Source organism: Epinephelus lanceolatus, chromosome 11 (genome assembly GCF_041903045.1).
Source record: "Epinephelus lanceolatus isolate andai-2023 chromosome 11, ASM4190304v1, whole genome shotgun sequence".
Classification (NCBI taxonomy): domain Eukaryota; kingdom Metazoa; phylum Chordata; class Actinopteri; order Perciformes; family Serranidae; genus Epinephelus; species Epinephelus lanceolatus.
In genome coordinates this window covers 16,780,891-16,798,135 of record NC_135744.1, presented here as the reverse complement: position 1 = coordinate 16,798,135, position 17,245 = coordinate 16,780,891, and the positions used below count along the sequence as shown (strand labels likewise).

Here is a 17,245-nt window from a genome sequence, read left to right as displayed (position 1 = left end):
ATTTGGCATGGTTTATTGTCAATCTGAAACTGAATATTCTACCCATTAATATGTTTATACAAGTGTATAATCACTATAAAATAAAATTCGTTTGGTTTTGATAGCCTTATAATTATGCTTTTATATATATATATATATATATATATGTATATAGCAAGGGCCTTGCTTTAGAGAGGTCGCCATCTTGCGCCGCCATGTATGTACGGCAAACCAAGCGGACAATCCAGCCAGCCAGAGAACACGTTTCGTGTGTATAAATAAACCAACGAAGACAGCGGGAGGAAGGAAGAAGGAGGAGGAAACAGCAGAGAGTGTTAGTAGTTCGTCGATGGAGAGTAGTGAAAAGTTTTTTTAGTTATAAAGTTTGCAAATGGACCACACTTACCACGCAACAGGAGAGAATGCACCCGAACCGTCATCTGCGAGGAAAAGAAGACGCAACTTCACTCCTTGTGATGCACTCTCTGCGGCGCTTTTCCTCCTGGTGATATATCTCCCAATGATGGTAGCAGTAGCACCGAATCCCATTCTGTGCATTCAGCCTCTCTTCTCACCCACTCAGCATCAAACACATGGAGTTCCTCATCTGTATGCTTCAGCTCAAACAGGTGTGGCTCTGGGTCTGTGTCCGCTACAAGAAACTCTTCAAAATCGCGTTCAAAGTTGTCCATTGCAGCTACTATAGTCCGGAGATATTGCTAGGCTAAATAAACAGCTGAGCTCTGTTTACAGGCTACGCTGTCAGTCAGTGTGCGGGCTGGGGATTGAGCAGAGAGGGGAGGGGGTCCCCACTCAGTATGGTAAACGAGTATGTGTGTAAGAAGTGTCTGTTACGCTAGAAGAGTCGACGCTAGATAGACCCACTCCTGAAAAACTCGTGCGCAAAGCTTTTTGTCCCTATGAGGCCACTGTCATTTACCCGACGGGAGGGGTGAGCAAGTGAGCCCTGCAATCTAGAATTTGACCACTGATGTCACTGTTTTCAACCCATTTTACACACTGGCCCTTTAATTCTTTTTCCCAAGGCACCATGACTTTATGTTCTGATGTTATTGGAGCATGTTTGTGTATTCAAAATAAAGTATCATTTCTACAGTACATTATTTTTGTATGCAACAAGACTTTTGTCCAAGCAAGATCTGACCTTTCTGTCCTAATTAAATGATAAAACTCAGTGAATGATGCACAACTTTATTTTGGTATAATAAGCATAATCTAGAGGCCTTTGCCTTACATATAAGCCATTTCTGATTCCAATTGATCAACTACAAGTCAAGTTATTATTTGTTGTTCCTACAACTTGGATAAGCGACAAGACTTTTGTCAGGGACTGTAGTGCTTTGGAGGTGTAACTGTTGTGCAGCTGCATATTTGCTTTATTCTTTATTTTGATCACAGTCTGCTTTTATAAAACTGCTTTTGACATCTCAAATGTGGCTTTGTGTAACGCCAGTCAGCCTGTAAATACCGAAATATGAATTTCTGTGTGTATTGCATAGCCCTAATGTGTACTTTAATCAAAATGGTGATATCCTACTCTAAGCTGGTCCAAGTTGGTGGCAGTCTTCCAGTCCTTGTCATCACGGATGCGCGTCATGCGGGGAAAGCGTATAGAGATGCCATCAGCGGTGTGCATTTCTGATTTGGAAAACTCTGCGCCTGTGATCTCCCAGACTGGTGCTTGCTGCAGGAGAAGAAACACAACAGCAGGTGAAACACAAATGACACGACAGATATATGAGTGCTTTTCCATTACATGAGGAAAAAAAAAAAGCAATTCTAACTTTTGTTCAAATGCCACGACTATCACGGTTTAATGGTAGAAGTTTGTGGATTTCATTACAAAGTTCTATTTTCAGACATGAAAGCCAGACGGGTCATTTCAATCTGATGTTTTCACTCTCTGAAGTTACAGTTTTTCAGTAAATATGCACTTCCCAGCTCTGCAGCAAGCGTGGTCATTAACTCAATATGTTTGAGAGTAATTTATTTAGAGAAATTCCTGCAGAAGACATATGCAAGAGATGCTTTTAACTTACAACTTCATTTGAAGGTCTGCAGTGCCCAGATATACAACTGGCTGTGCAGGAACAAACTCGCTGGGAAATGTGCTGAGTAGTGAGAACTCACCTGAGGATCACGAATAATGAAATCTGGATAATAGTTCTTGATGATTTTCAGCCAGCCTGGGATTTTGCTCGGGTCCTACAAAGACACACACACACACACACACACACACACACACACACACAAATGATTAATCTTTGAGTTTATTACATCAGCTCAATATTCCAGGCAGGCCTCTAAGTGGATCCTCTCTGACCTTGCTGATTTTGATCACATCCAGCTCTTTTTGGAGCCTGGCCAACATGGCGTCATCGTAGCCTCCGGAGCACTTGGTGACTGTGCACCATTTCTTGGAGTGTGGGTCATAACAGCCCATTAGGAAACTGGACATGATGCCCCCTGGTGGGAGGAAGAACACACATGCCATTAGGAGAGAAATTAAGGAAAGTGCTGCCGGTGGAGACTCTGCAAACCCATTACACCGTCCCTCCTCTGGCTCTGAACAAACACTCCTACACTGTATAATTTCACTTAACTTCCCAAAACGATCCTCCTCAAATCCTCTTGTAAAGTCTTTTTTTCCAGCTGTTGTTTTCTTTGTCCCACAGTATGTAACGACAAGTGTTTTCATCTGCTGCCGCAGCTCTATTAGCTTGTCTTCACACTGCATGAGCTGTCTTCATTAGCCATGCTTTTGAGATTGTACCTTTGTTTTTGCATTTGTTATGCTTCCATTGTGTTATATGCTCATTACCCAGCCTCCACAATGGCTCCCATATCTTGTCGGCATGTACGCTTTATCCAATGACATCCTCTCCTTATGCACCATCTTCCATCTGCATGGTTCTCACATAAAATGCTGCTACGCTGGATTCTGGGCTTTTGTATTCATGATGTTACAGAGTTGTATTTTTTTTTTTTTTTTTTAAGATATTTTTTGGGGGCATTTTCAGCCTTTAATGGATAGGACAGTCAAGTGTGAAGGGGGGAGAGAGAGAGAGTGACATGCAGCAAAGGGCCACAGGCTGGAGTCGAACCCGGGCCGCTGCGGCAACAGCCTTGTACATGGGGCGCCTGCTCTACCACTAAGCCACGGACGCCCCATTACAGAGTTGTATTAATGTTCATTTCACCGTCCTGTCTGAGTGAAGTTCAGTCAGGATCTTTACATATTTTTGGATCATATTTGAATCCACTACTCTACAAGGATGCTATTGTATGTTTTAATAAAGGCACTGTGGATATAATCACCATATTAAGTGTCAGTGCAGCTGAAACTTGAGCACAAAATGGCCCCCCTGATCATTGGAAGAGTTTTCATAATAGCATTATTAAAAATACAGAGTAATAGTAAAACTGTCTCGGTTAATTAATTTGGATATCTCCAGAGTCACACTGCTCATTTAACAGGAAGTGGTAAGGCTTGGAAAAGACACGCAAGTCCCCAGAAAACTGTCCTCAGAATATTTTTATGAAAATCTTAATCAATTTAAGTTTCCTGAAAAGTACAGTGCAATGTCAGTTTCTTATGGAAAAAACATTGCTACAAAGCATTGTAAAGTAGCTAAATGTAACATAAAATGCGAAATAAGTTGTTCAAGTGAAAAATGGAACTACATAGAATTACAACTACCTGTCATGTAAATTTAATTTATTTATTTATTTTTAATGGTACTATTAACTTACAGTTTTTCTCAAATGCTAAAACACATTTCACAAACGTTTCCTCTATGTTCCCCAATGTCTAAACACAACACCCTTTTCTAAAGCTACATAAACACAACCACACCTTCTCACTTCAAAACTCAAACTTTCACACCAAAAGAGCAGCTCGAAGCTTTCAAAAATGTAAACACTATACACATCATTACACACTACAGCAAAACAATTGAAAACACAATGCTCAATTTGTGAGAAGGTTCTTTGTTTCATAACTGCCAATGCATATTTTTTTAGAAACTTTACAGTAACGGATCTTCTTAGATCTCTGTAGAGGATTAGGCATTTAGATTTGTGAGTTTCATATGAAGAGTATAAATCTATAGAAAATACTGCATGTACACTACTGTAACACAACTCAATGCAAAAACAATCTATTGCACACAACAACTCTTGAAAACATGTTCAGGGTGTGAAGTTTTTTTATTTACTTTATTCACACCACAATCACTGTGCGGCATCATGTCGCTGAGCTGCATCGGGCCACATCACTTCATCCACATCGCAGGCTATATTTTCTCTTGCCAGGCACCGCGGGAAAAACCCCCTGGAATGGCGAATCCATCCTTGGAAGGCCTCCACTGGGATGTCAGCACAGGCCAGCTCCATTGCCCTTAGGAGGTTCTCTCTAGTGTATGGTTGTCTGTCATAAACCTTCCATCTCCACGATGAGAAGAACTCCTCTATAGGGTTCAGGAAAGGGGAGTAGGGTGGCAGACAGACGTTTAAAAACTGGTTACTGTTGGTGGCGAACCACTCTCTGATTTGGTTTGTTCTGTGGAAGCGGACATTGTCCCAAATGATCACATAAATGGGATGTGCGGGCCCAGGATGGTGTTGTTGGCGGTCCAGGAGGATGTCTTTTAGCTCCTCTAGGAAGGTGAGGAGACGTTGGGTGTTGTAAGACCCAAGGACAGCATGCCAGTGGACAAGCCCCTCCGAACCCATGGCCGCACAAAGAGTAATATTACCCCCCCGTTGGCCAGGAACCTCAGTGATGGCTCTTTGGCCAATGATGTTAAGGCCTCTTTGCCTTCGTTTCTGCAAGTTGAAGCCAGCCTCATCCAGGAAGAGGTACTCATGAGGTCTGGCCATCGCGTCCAACTGTAATATCCTCTGTGAAAATGTGAAAGTGCGCAGGTGTTCAGAACAACAGTCAATCAGGTAGCACAGTATTGTCCAGAAGTAATGTAGGCCACTGAGCAACACAGTATGTCCACTAACTGTACTGTGAACATGGATGTATACTTACTTGCACATACTTGTAACGTGGGTCTTTGTGTCGCGCAGAGTTGCGCTCAAAGGGAACCCTATAGACCTGTTTCATCCACATCTTTTGGCGCCGGAGAACTCGGTCTATTGTGGCCAAGCTGACATCATCAATGCTCTCAAAGTTGACATTATCGGCAATGACTTTGTCTCTGATCTCCCGGAGTCTGATGAGGTTGTTCTCACGAACCATATCCACAATGAGGGTTTCTTGTGCCGCTGTAAATATGGCAGCCCTCCCACCTCTATGTGGCATTCTTTCAACTCTAAAGACAGAAACATGTGTTGTCAATTGACATGTTTTACAATAACAACTGATTTGAAACCAATAGACTACTTTCACAGGCTTGTAAAACTGTATTGTGACAAAGAAAGCAATAGAGTACAATACCTGTTGTGTTGTCTGAATGCCCTGATAATGTTGGCCACGGTGAACCTACTCAGGTTTGGACGGACTCTTAGTCCTGCTTCAGCCATTGTCATGCCATGGACAATGACATGGTCAATGACTGTTGCTCGCATCTCGTCTGTAATGATGGTGCGAGGTTGTCTTGCTCTTCCTCCTGGACCTTCTCCTCTCCCTCCTGGACCTTCTCCTCTTCCTCGTTGGCCTGCTCCTCTTCCTCCTCTGATTTGAACTCCTCTTCCTCGTTGGCCTGCTCCTCTTCTTTCATGGCCAGCTCCTCTCCCTCCTCTGACTCGGATTCGTCTTCCCCTGACTCTGCCTTCATCCATTGTGTTTGTTTGGAAACTGTGCACTCTGAACTTGCTTTTATACATGTGGTCACAGCATTAGCAACAGGTGTCTTCAATTTTGAGTCGTTGTGTGTAATGAATGACGCCAGGTGTGTTCATTGTGTTCAAATATTGTTGACTGTGGCAAGCATTTTGCATCACATGAGCTTTCATTTGAGAATATGAGCAGAGTTCTTTTGCAACTTGTGTTTTAGCAAGGAAAAATGTGTTTAGATTTATGAGAACGGAGGATTGTGTTTTGTGAATTGTGTCTTCATGTGAAATGTGTTTATGATATTGGCAAATGATGGCTAGATTTAGTAAATGTGTTTAGACAACTGGTCATTTGGTTTAGAGGATTGGCTTTTGTGTTTTAGCATTTGAGAAAAACTGTAATCATTTCAGTGACTGATTTGATCTGACTAATTTTTATATCTTTTCTTTTTCCACGTTGGTCTGTGTAAGTCTAACTTTTTGTTTTTGTTTTGCTTTGTTTCTCTTTGTGAGACCATGTTGTCACGTCATGTTGTGATCTGAGCTCTGTGTGTTATCATTTGCCTTTAATTAAAAAACAAATCAAGTGGATGGTTGTGGCGTTACAGACCGTTTGAGCCTTTTCCATAGAAGGCCCCCAGCACCACCAGGTCAGCTGTGTCTGCCATCGCCCCTTCGTTCAAGTAGTCCTTCTTCACCTTCAGCCAGTGGCGCTTCCCTGGTTCATAGGAGCCCTGAGACATAAAGATATACTGAACATGAACACAGCATAACTCCTTCATTGTGTTCACATTCTTTCCACTGTTATGTACGTTAGATACATGTTCCCACCGGTTTCCTTCCATGTAGAACAGGGCTCAACAATAACAATTGCCCGATTGCCCGGGGCAAGTAAAACTCAAGGTCGGGCATGTAAACTAACAACTCACTTGCCCAATCGGGCAAGTTGCTCAAAATAGTAAAAGTTAATAACTAATTGATAAAATAAATGTATTTCTAAACGTACTCCTTCTGCTCTGATGCAGCGGTCTCTCTGCCTGAAGTCACAGGCACAGCTGTGTAACAATGTCCTGCCCACAGCCCCCATTGATATTATTTTGCACGATGGACGCTTCATAAAATAACATAATATACTATTTATGGTGTTATGTCATCGTGTCATTTCTGTCTCTACATGATGACATGTAGAGACAGCGCAGCGCAGCGCGGCACTCATTTGGTGCTGAGCTTGTGTTGCGTTCAGGCGTTGTCACGTAAATAACAACTTCCAACACTTAAATAGGTCATAGCACAAAACAGCAGCATGTCAAGTGACTTTTTACTTTATTATATTCAATACAATTGTATGTTCCTAAATCTTGAGACACCTCATATGTAAGCTAGACAGACATTTCACCTGCTCATTACTGTGCACACATGTACTGTATGTACTTAGTCCTAAAGAGCCCTTCTGGTGCCAGTAGATACATAGAAACATCCCAGCAGGCTGTGCTTTGCAAGCATACAAAAAAGTTTCACGCATGTGAAAATTATTTTTCATGCATGTGCTTCACCTCCGCTGCTACAACTCCATCCTAGGGGAAACACTGCTGTGTGCGTTTTGTGCAACAGGTGGATGTGGTAGTCTACTGGTAGAGTAGAGAGAGAGCTAAGTAGCGTTGAAGTAGAGTAGAGCAGGGCAGAGAGATGGAAGCAAAATATATTAAACCCGGTGTTAATACAGCAGAACTGGAGAGAGGGGTGAAAAATAAATAGAGGTGGGCATGGCTCAAGTAGGGCGCAAAATTATAGACGGAGAATGATTGACAAATTTTTCACTTTAAGCCCTGACACTGTCAATACAGTAATAACCGCAGTCTTTGTTATTTGATAGCCGCTTAAATTAAACAATTTTTAGAGGGCAAGTAAAAACTGACTTCGGGCACTTGCCCAACCGGGCAAGTGAAAAAAAAACCTTAGCGTTGAACCCTGTAGAAATAAAAGGTGACTAACCTTGATGTCTTTAAGCACCAGGCCTTCAAGTCCCTCTCTGATGACACGAGTTATCATGTCAGCCAGATCTCCTGCCCTCTGTCTCACACACACGCACACACACACACACACACACACACACCATACCATATCATGAACTATTACAGATGTATGTATGTATATAGGAGAGAGACAAATCACGAGTTTTACTTACAGTGACGTGTTTCATCTCTGAGAAGAGGATCCTGTTGGTGACTTCTGTCATGTTGTCATGCAGGAACTTCCTGCGCTCACACAGCGGCCTGGAGAATAAATATGACCACAGTGGATAAATGTAAGACAGCTTGTACTATTTAAAAATAATATCCATTGTTGTTAATGTAAACTAAATTTGTGACACAACTTTGCTTGTCTGGGACTGTTCATAAAACACTCAGGACGCCACGGTCTATTCCACACTACTGAAGTTGCTCCTCCTTTTTGGAACCACCCTGGAGTCTGTAATAATTTGCTTTCAGCCATGCCTGTTGTTGCTGTGGGTAACAGTACGACGTCAATATGTCAACAAGTCAAAATAGTGCGGGTATCACAATATGAATTTTTCGATTCATATTACAAATACCTGTATTATCGTCAACATTATGATATGGCACACAACTACCACAAAGACACAAAAAATCCTTCAGTTTCGAGGTGTTTGTTAAAGTCTGGATGAAGCATTTATCACGTGTTAAAACATATATGCTTTCATCATGTGTTTGAACACTGGAATGCAAAGATGTTAAAGACAATGAATCAAATGAAACACATTACCTCTCCATGAGACTCATGCCATTGAAGTAGATACAGTCAAAAACAAAAAGGCACACTTTGGCATCTTGAAAGGCGGCTTTCTGGAGGGAGAGGAAAGTCTAAGGTGTGACAACAATGACCTGCTCAATTCATTTTTTTTTTTTTTGTTTAAGAGGCTGTGGTGTTCTCACCTTGTGTACACCCAGTGTCCCAAAGGGCAGGGGTTTACTGGTCTTTGTGTCAATTAGAAGGACTTCAGCATCCAATATCATACTGTGGCCTCCAGGGAACGCCTGAGGGATGTAGTCCTTGAAATGGGCCACCTGAAACATCAACATGGACACACACACACACACACACACACACACACACACAGGGGTTAGGTCTGAGCAGAAATAAAAAGCACTACAGCAAGACTTCAGAGACTAGCACCACCCCAGGTTTTTAATTGGCTTCACAGGGTAAAAACTGTCTCAATAATAAGGTGCTTTAACCTGACGTAGATTAAAAAATGACAAACAATGAATTCAGACTACAACACAGCTGATCTTCTTTATTTGGGCTTGTATCCATGTTCCATGATCTGAACAGTTTGACAGTCTTATCATTTACCAGAATAAGAAAATGTGACAAAACTTGGACTATTGTCATCCACTCCCACCTCCACAGAATGTTATCCTGACAGTGACACAAAATGACTGTTTTTTTACCCTTATTCTGAAAAAGACAATATTCCAACTCAGCTGTTTACATGGCTGAAGAAAATAAATATTCCAGTTAACATTCACCCCCGCATACTCAGATTAATGTGCCCTAACATGTCATTTATCATGTCAAAATATGGTAAAGTGGATTAACTGGAGCTGCTTGTGCCATTTTGCTTCTTTGTACCTTTGAGCAGAGATCCCATACACTGCTCTTGCTCAGCTTCAAAATTTAACAGAGAAAATTCTCCTGCAAGAACATGTCGAAAATGTTGTGTGTAAAATAGTGTAAAATACTTGTGGCTTTCTGGATTCAGAATGCGCTGTGTACATGTTCAAAGAGTGCTCCTACAATCTGATTACCACCATATCACACATGCCTGAGGGTGCTTTCACACCTGTCCTGTTTGGTTTGATTCAATTGAACTCTAGTTCGTTTGCCCCCTTAGTGCGGTTCGTATGGGCAGGTGTGAACACAGCAATCACACTCATGTAGCGCAAAAACATCTGTACCGAGACCTTCTTGAAGAGGTGGTCTCGGTCCTGTTCCAAACTCTGGTGCGGTTCGTTTGTGGTGAGAACGTGTTCCGACCTCGATCTGAACCAACTGCAGTCACATGACACATTGTTTTACTTCCTGGATTTTCCCCACATGGAAATTCTGACCAATCAAGAGCAGCTTTCTCACTCAAGGCATTTGATCTGGTCCGCTTGTAAATGCTGCCGTGAGAACATGAACCAACTCTAGGCAATTATACAACTTTGAAACAAAATTAGTCCATGATTTAGACCAAAGGAGACAACTCTAGGTCTGAAAGCACCCTAAATCAGAAAATGATACATTTGGAAAAAGCCCTCCTTCTAAATATCCATTTGGAATATGCTGTTTACATGACCTGTATCAAATTCTGACTTCTGTCTTATTCGGAATCATAGTGAAACATTAGTGTTCATGCAAATGTAGTCAATCACATAAACTGCCTTATTAGAGTGGCAGAGGGTTCATTATCTTCCATTTGGCTGATGGGCAGTATGGGCAGAGCAGTCACAAAGGATGACATGTCTAAAGCCAGCCAGGATAAAAAGACAAAAACTTGGCCACACTATGAGAGAAACTCGCCAGAAGAAGCCTCAGGAGGGAAAGATAGTAGTTGTGGTTCTTAAAAATCTGCTCAGAAGCTAAGTGACTGAGGGGCGTGCCTCCAGGTACTGTCATCAATACTGATGTGTGGAGCTTGGAAACAGAGACTTTTAACATTATAAAGTCTGCAGAACTGTGAGAAAAGCAAGAAAGAACAAAGCAGAGATGCCTGCATAAAACGGGTGGAGGCACACTGCTTCTACATTTCCAAAAGCATTAAAGCTCTGAGGTATTTTTATCCTGGTGCCTGCTGTTCTTTACTGACGTTTACTGTGGCTCAAGGTTGCTGTGAGGTACACATTGTGTGCATAGCAGCAGCCTCTAGTGGTTTGAAAGGCCCATGAACATGATGTGGAGCTATTTATCCCTGCATGTTTAAGGCTCCCGGCCTCATGCTGAGAGAGCAAATGCTGGAAAATCACTGTGGGAAATGTCTAAATTTCACGCTGGGAAAATACCTTTAAGTTGCTAATCCTGCCGGGGCAAACCTGAGGAGATTCTATTCTGACATGCATTGTCAGACTAATTGGTGTACAGCCTCATGGGTTGTGTGGGTGTGTTTGAATCTGTACTGTATATATGTGTGTGTGAGGGAGCCGTGACTGACTTTGTGTGGTAACACTGGCTTGAGGCTGCGGCTGAAGTAGCTGAAATGGTCTCCGTTCTTGTGGACCTGCACACGTTCTCCATCGTACTTGATCTCAGAGTACATCCCGTTGGGGCATTTCTTCATGGCGTACTCGATGGATTTACATGCCTCCGCCTGGAATCACAAAAAGGAAAACAACAAGCTCTCAGCAAGGAACCAAACTCTAATACATAATGACTTTTCATTAAAAGTTTCCCCTCGTCGCTCCCGTGGCAAAAGTCAGCCATCTTGTAGGCTGTGCTGTCGATAGAAATTCAACTTTTACAACCCTGAAGGGATCATTTGTTTTTTTAATGATTTAAATTTCATTGTTTTTTGCTTTTGGCCATTATTCTTATCAATAATGAGAACACTATACTCACCAAGTTAACTGCTGAGATATGGGAACATAACTGTGCCATAACTGAAAATAAGTCTAACAGGTCAACAAACAGACAATCAGACAGGTTGGAAATAAAACGCCCCGGGTTATATCAGTATTTGGAAGAGAAAAAGTAGCTTAGATAATGTAATCTGTTGAAACTATTTGCTTGTTGACAGACAGGGGTTAAAATCTAAAACTGGCAAGTACCAGATGTGGGTAGATTTTCCATTTGGGGAGTAAAACCGTGCTGAGGATCTCTATTGTGTTTTGGCGTCATTTACAGGCGTTGCTGATCTTCTTCTGTCAGTGTCAGTTTGACGCACACAAACGGACAGTCTCAAGCGCTCCCAGTTTTGCTGCGCTGTTTACCATGTGGGACATCAGCTGATTCACTAAACCATCACTTGGGGCTACTGCTACTGTTAGGCTAGAGCCGATTGGCATGAGTTGCGCCCATACCCAAATTGTTATCTGCAGCGCATTGCCATTTCAGGTTCTGATCTCAATATTAAAGCTCATTTTATTATGTATGCAATATAACAAAGGTGTGACCTCTACTGAGCAAGCAAGCTACCGAGACGCTTGTTCATGCTTTTGTTTCCAGTCGTCTTGATGACTGTAACACTCTGTACACTGGCCTACCTGAAACTGCCACGGCAAAGTTAGAGACCATTCACAATGCTGCTGCCAGAGTTTAACAACAACTAAAAAAGGAGAACATTTAACTCCCGTTTTACGTAACCTACACTGGCACCCAGTATCTTTCAGAACTGATTTTCACGTCCTTCTATTGGTTTTAAAGGCTCTTAATGGCATCGCCCCATGTTAAATCATAGACTCCCCAACATTTTATGTCCCTCCACAAACCCTGAGATCCTCCGCAGCTGCCCTGAGATCCTCCACAGCTGCCCTTTTCCTGTACGTAATATCAGTACAAAAACCTTTGGGAATGTTTCTTTTAGCTACTACGCCCCAAATTATGGAACACCCTGCCTTTAGACATTAGACTTGCTGGCTCAGAAGACAGTTTTAAGAGACAGCAGCCTGCCTCGTTACAAGAGGAAACCGGGCACTTTCTGTTAAGAGTCCCACAGCTGAGGAACTCCTTACCCGACGTCAGAAAACTCAATGTCTTTGTTTTAAACATTCCTCAAAACATTCTTTTACAGGAAGGTTTTTTTTAACAGCAAATCTATTGTTTGTCTAGATCCCACTTTTATTAATCTTATTTATCTTTTATTTATTTATTTTTGTTACAAACTTTGTTTTATCTGGTCTTATCCTATGGTCAATGTTTTGCCCTATGTATTTTATTGCTGTTTATATCTTGATGGTGTATACAATTTTATCTGTCTCATACAGCACTCTGTTAACCTGGAAATCCAAATGCCCCGCCCCAACAAATTCGAATTTGCACTGCACAGGCATCTGGCCCCGACGAGCAGAGCCTGGTGAATCGCCATCGGACCAATCAGATCAGTCTAAGTTAACAGCCAAGATGGCAGCTGCTGAAGGACCGCGTCCATTCAGTTTAACTTTTGAAGAAACGCTAAGCCAACTACACTTATCTTTTTCCTTGAGAGAGGAACAGGAGACTGCCCCGCGGCAGCATTTAATATGTCTCAGTTAGTGCCGCCCCTTGGGTAGGAAGAGTGTATTGGTGAGGGCCAGATTCAAAATCTTTCTAGATGTGAGTCTGGATTTCCAGGCTAGCACTTTGTCACTGTGTTTACAAAAGTGTTATACAAATAAAGTTTATTATTATAATTACAATTAGCAGTTGTCTGTTTTAATATTTTATTATTGAATGTGTTGTATATTTTAAGATTCTATCGTTTTGCTGTGTTTGTATCTGCTGCTGAAACTTGCTCAATATTTTAAAATAATTAAAATAATAATAAAATAAGTTGTTCAATGTATTAAAATAATACATTTTATAAGATGTAATATACAAAAATAAAGACAGCTGAGAAAAAGACAACGCTGCATCTTGAACTGAATTCTTTGGTGGACACGTGTTTGTCTCAATAACAACATAAAACCTAATTTATCCTTCTCAATATTCTAACAGTGTTTTCTGGTAATAATGCACCATCTTACTGATCCATGTGACTATGTTGGCAATGTGACTGCACATCCACCTGTGGCTCTTAGTACACTGACTGTATTTAAAAGCTCACCACCCTAAATTACACATGTCCATACTCTAATCTAACTCCATGTGTCTCCCTTCCGAAAAGGCCAACTAGTTGTAACAGCAAGTGATGTGTCTTCTTATTATCTCCTGTAAATTTAAGTTAAAAATAGCTGGAAGTTTGAACTGAAAACACTGACGCTGGAATCCTGTGGCAAGTTGGGAGCTGGACCGTGTTGTTCATTTGTAAACTTAAATGTGACATAGCTGCAGTGAATTCCAATGTACGTTCATATTGTGTAATTAAAAGTCTGCTGCGTAATGTGCAATTTAATGGTCTGTAGATTTTTTGGAAAGCACATTTTAAATCGTGCTGAATTAATAGCTGCATTTATAAAGCAGGATTCTGGATAGTCATGTTGAGAGTCGAGAGTTATCTGAAAGGTCCAGCTGCTGCCTGTTTGGTTGTCTAGTCAAGAGAAATCAACTGGAAAGAGTCTAAACATCATATTCTCTTCATCTCTGAGTTTTCCCTTAATGTGAGGGAATCTAGGGACCTCATTCAATCCTCTGGCGGGCCAGTCGCAGGCAGTGACACAGCTTAACGGTGAGATAAACAGTCCCTCTTCTCTTACTGAACGTATGTGTGGAGGCAGGTTTGCTTTGTTTTGTTTCGATGTGTGGCCATTGTAGTCTTAACTGAACAAAAATGTGCTTTTGTTAAAGCGCAATTATTAAAAAAGTGAAAGAAATGTGTTTTATCTGAGTCTTTTTTTTCGTGCATACAGCAGTTTAAAACTGGAGCCTTTGAGCTAACATTTATTAAGAGGTCTGACGCTGCCTTTGGAATTAGAACAAAGACATCTCATTACATTACTTCAACTATTCAGAAGGTCATATCTTACTTACGCTTTCTTCTTTGGCAAACCAAAGCAACAATTACTTTCTTTTATTGGAAATCTATTTCTAATTTAGTGGGTTTATATTTTGACAGATAATCCACATACCTTGTCCTGAGGCAAAAACAGATTATTATAGGATGGCCTACTGCTGGATATATAATGTATAATGAATCAGCAGTTAAATAAAAGCATTGCTGGGAGGTCACATGTTCATTTGATTCATTTCATATGGGCACCTTGAGTATCTCTGTACACACACACACACACACACACACGAATATATGTATATATATATATATATATATATATATATACATATATATATATATATATATATACACACACACCAATCAGCCAAAACATTAAAAGCAGAACAATGCATTGTCAGGTGAAGTGAATAACTTTGATTATTTTGATCCAATGCATTGTTCTGCTGGGAAACCTTTGGTTCTGGCATTCATGTGGATACCACCTGACATGTGCCACACACTCAAACACCGTTGTAAACCAAGTACCCCCCCTCATGGCAACAGCACTCTCCATTGGCAATGGCCCCTCAGCAGAAAAAAGCAGCATGCCACACTACCAAAACTATTTAGAAACGGGATTTCCATCGTGACAAAAAGCTGAAGGTGTCGACCCGGCTTCTAAATTTCCCAGGTCTTCATCTGCTCAAGGATTCTTGTGATGTGCTGGTACCCCAGATGTACCCCTAATCCAAAGTGGGGTCTTGTTGGATCGGACTTGGCGCTGACCTGTCGAGGCATGGACACAGGATCTCTAGGAGTGTCCTGCAGTGTCTGGCACCAGTGCGTTGGCGGCAGATCCATTTAGTCCAGTGGGTTGAGAGGTGGGTTAATGCCACGCACCACAGGTGCTCATTCAGATCTTTCAAGGTCTTTGTCACATTCCTTGGGCCATTCCTGAGTGAGGTTTGCAGTGTGGCATGGTGCATTATCCTGCTGGGAAGCGCTAACCAGACCGGTAAAGCCATATTAGCAGCGCGTAGAAAATTGTCTTGCATGTTTTGCATCATGATCGGCTCTTACTTTCAGCCTTGGTAGAGACCACCGATCAGACTATTTAGAAATAAATATCAGCCGATAAAAACGTGGCCCATCAATTTGAGCACCCTCATCTAGAACATATTTCTAAATGCACAAGTGACTTTATCCAGGCAGTTTTTTAATGTGTATGAAAACTTTTCCTTTGCTATTTAAGTCAAAATCCCTCACTCTGTTTGGTAATTTGATTTCCTTTATTCAGTCAGCATTGTATTGAATCATAAAAAAACTAAACACATCTAAGAGGGGAAACTATTAAAAACAGTGAGAGTGAATACATTTTTCACATTTCAGTGGTGGTACTCACCAACATGGGCTGAACGGGGGTCATGAGCGAGGCCTCCACAGTGAGGAGTTTCCTGGGTCCTGAGCCGTTAGACGCCTCCTGCTGATTCCTCAACACACGTTCAATTACGTCACCCAGATTACGCGAGGCCTTGAAGGCATCATAAGCATTTGGATCCACAGCATCCAAGCTGCATAACAGGCACAATGAAAGAGGAGGTCAAGAGGAGTATGACAACTCACCCATCAGCACTGACAGTTGAAGTGAATAACGTTCTGCTGGCAAACCTTTGGTCCTGGCTCATGTAGATGCCACCACCACCAAAACACTGTTGCAGACCAAGTACATCCCCTCATGGCAACAGCACTCCCTGATAGCAGTGTCATGACACACCACAAAAACTGCTCAGGAATGGCCGGAGAAACGTGACAAAGAGCTCAAGACATTGACCTGGTCTCAAAATACTCCAGATCCTGATCCTATTGAGCATCCGTGGGATGTGCTGGTATCCCACCTTGCAACCCACAGGATTCAAAGGATCTGCCACCAATGCCCTGGTGCCAGACAACACAGGACACACCCAGAGCTCCTGTGTCCACACCTCAAAAGCTCCCCAGACACCCCACCGTGGATCGGACTTGGCTCTGACCTGTCGAGGCATGGATGCAGGACGACCATGGGTACCAGCATGTGCCATGGATGCTTGATCACATTGTAATCTGAGGAATTTGGAGGCAATGAGCGGTGTACTTCATCTGTGTTTTGGTGGCTGGTGCATGTCAGGTGAATCCACATGAATGCCAGCGCACTGTAACAAGATGATCAATGTTGTTCACTTCACCTGTCAGCTGTTTTAATGTTGTGGCTCAGTGTATAACCTTTCTTCAAAGCGATGAAAGAACAGCATACATTAATTTCTCCTCAGAAGACAGACACTTACACATGTTTTGCTCCAGAGTTCATCTTCAAGTCATGTTTAATAAGCCGAATGATGCATTTCAGGTCATTAGCGGTGCATCTATAATGAAAGAGAATGCAGATTATCACTGGGGTAAAATTGTGAAGCAAATGCTGCAGTATTACAGCATTTCACGAAGCAGAAATCCAGCTGCTTATAACTGCATTACTTGGTATTACTGCATTTCTCAGAAACTGTTAGTAATTCAGAAAAAAATCTGCTCTATCAACAAGCAGACTTTTTGTCAGTACAACACAAAACAATGTTTCTATCTGTTTACAGCTAGAAAGATGTTACTTATGACAAATAAACATAATCCCACTCTGGCATCTGCTACTGTGCAGGGTAGAATGTCAAATACAGATGTCGAGTATGTGTGTGTTAGACATGCCTGAGGCAGACAACCAAAAAACTACAAAGAGGAAAAAGAGGTGCAAGCAAAACAAGTGGAGACAAATAATGGCAACATTTACAAATACTGGGGAAAGAAATCAGA

The 17,245-nt window shown here is 41.8% G+C and overlaps 2 protein-coding genes across 4 annotated transcripts in view; both read right to left on the bottom strand.

The window, feature by feature from the left end:
- lig3 (ligase III, DNA, ATP-dependent) overlaps nucleotides 1-17,245 on the bottom strand; it is a 44,421-nt gene that overhangs the window by 10,252 nt on the left and 16,924 nt on the right. For all 3 annotated transcript variants that reach the window (XM_078172316.1, XM_078172317.1, XM_078172315.1), the window contains exons 7-17: nucleotides 16,732-16,809; nucleotides 15,813-15,981; nucleotides 11,000-11,155; nucleotides 8,739-8,870; nucleotides 8,569-8,648; nucleotides 7,970-8,057; nucleotides 7,777-7,854; nucleotides 6,395-6,518; nucleotides 2,324-2,466; nucleotides 2,131-2,205; nucleotides 1,538-1,684 (exon numbers count right to left, since the gene is read on the bottom strand). In XM_078172316.1, the coding sequence (XP_078028442.1) occupies nucleotides 1,538-1,684; nucleotides 2,131-2,205; nucleotides 2,324-2,466; nucleotides 6,395-6,518; nucleotides 7,777-7,854; nucleotides 7,970-8,057; nucleotides 8,569-8,648; nucleotides 8,739-8,870; nucleotides 11,000-11,155; nucleotides 15,813-15,981; nucleotides 16,732-16,809 (1,270 nt within the window). The remainder of the gene's footprint in view (nucleotides 1-1,537; nucleotides 1,685-2,130; nucleotides 2,206-2,323; nucleotides 2,467-6,394; nucleotides 6,519-7,776; nucleotides 7,855-7,969; nucleotides 8,058-8,568; nucleotides 8,649-8,738; nucleotides 8,871-10,999; nucleotides 11,156-15,812; nucleotides 15,982-16,731; nucleotides 16,810-17,245) is intronic.
- On the bottom strand, nucleotides 4,191-6,390 carry LOC117250595 (uncharacterized). The gene is made up of 3 exons (XM_033616603.2): nucleotides 5,447-6,390; nucleotides 5,039-5,321; nucleotides 4,191-4,902 (listed from the first exon to the last, which is right to left on the bottom strand). Exons 1-3 carry the CDS (start codon nucleotides 5,833-5,835, stop codon nucleotides 4,234-4,236), a joined length of 1,341 nt encoding a protein of 446 aa, XP_033472494.2. The 5' UTR covers nucleotides 5,836-6,390; the 3' UTR covers nucleotides 4,191-4,233.

What these genes read in the sequence shown, in the direction of transcription:
- LOC117250595 (XM_033616603.2), bottom strand. Translation starts at nt 5,835, where the DNA reads ATGTATAAAAGCAAGTTCAGAGTGCACAGTTTCCAAACAAACACAATG. An exon ending in GCATTCAGACAACACAACAG is followed by an intron (nt 5,322 to 5,446) that starts GTATTGTACTCT and finishes TTCTGTCTTTAG; the next exon opens with AGTTGAAAGAATGCCACATA. An exon ending in CACGTTACAAGTATGTGCAA is followed by an intron (nt 4,903 to 5,038) that starts GTAAGTATACAT and finishes ACATTTTCACAG; the next exon opens with AGGATATTACAGTTGGACGC.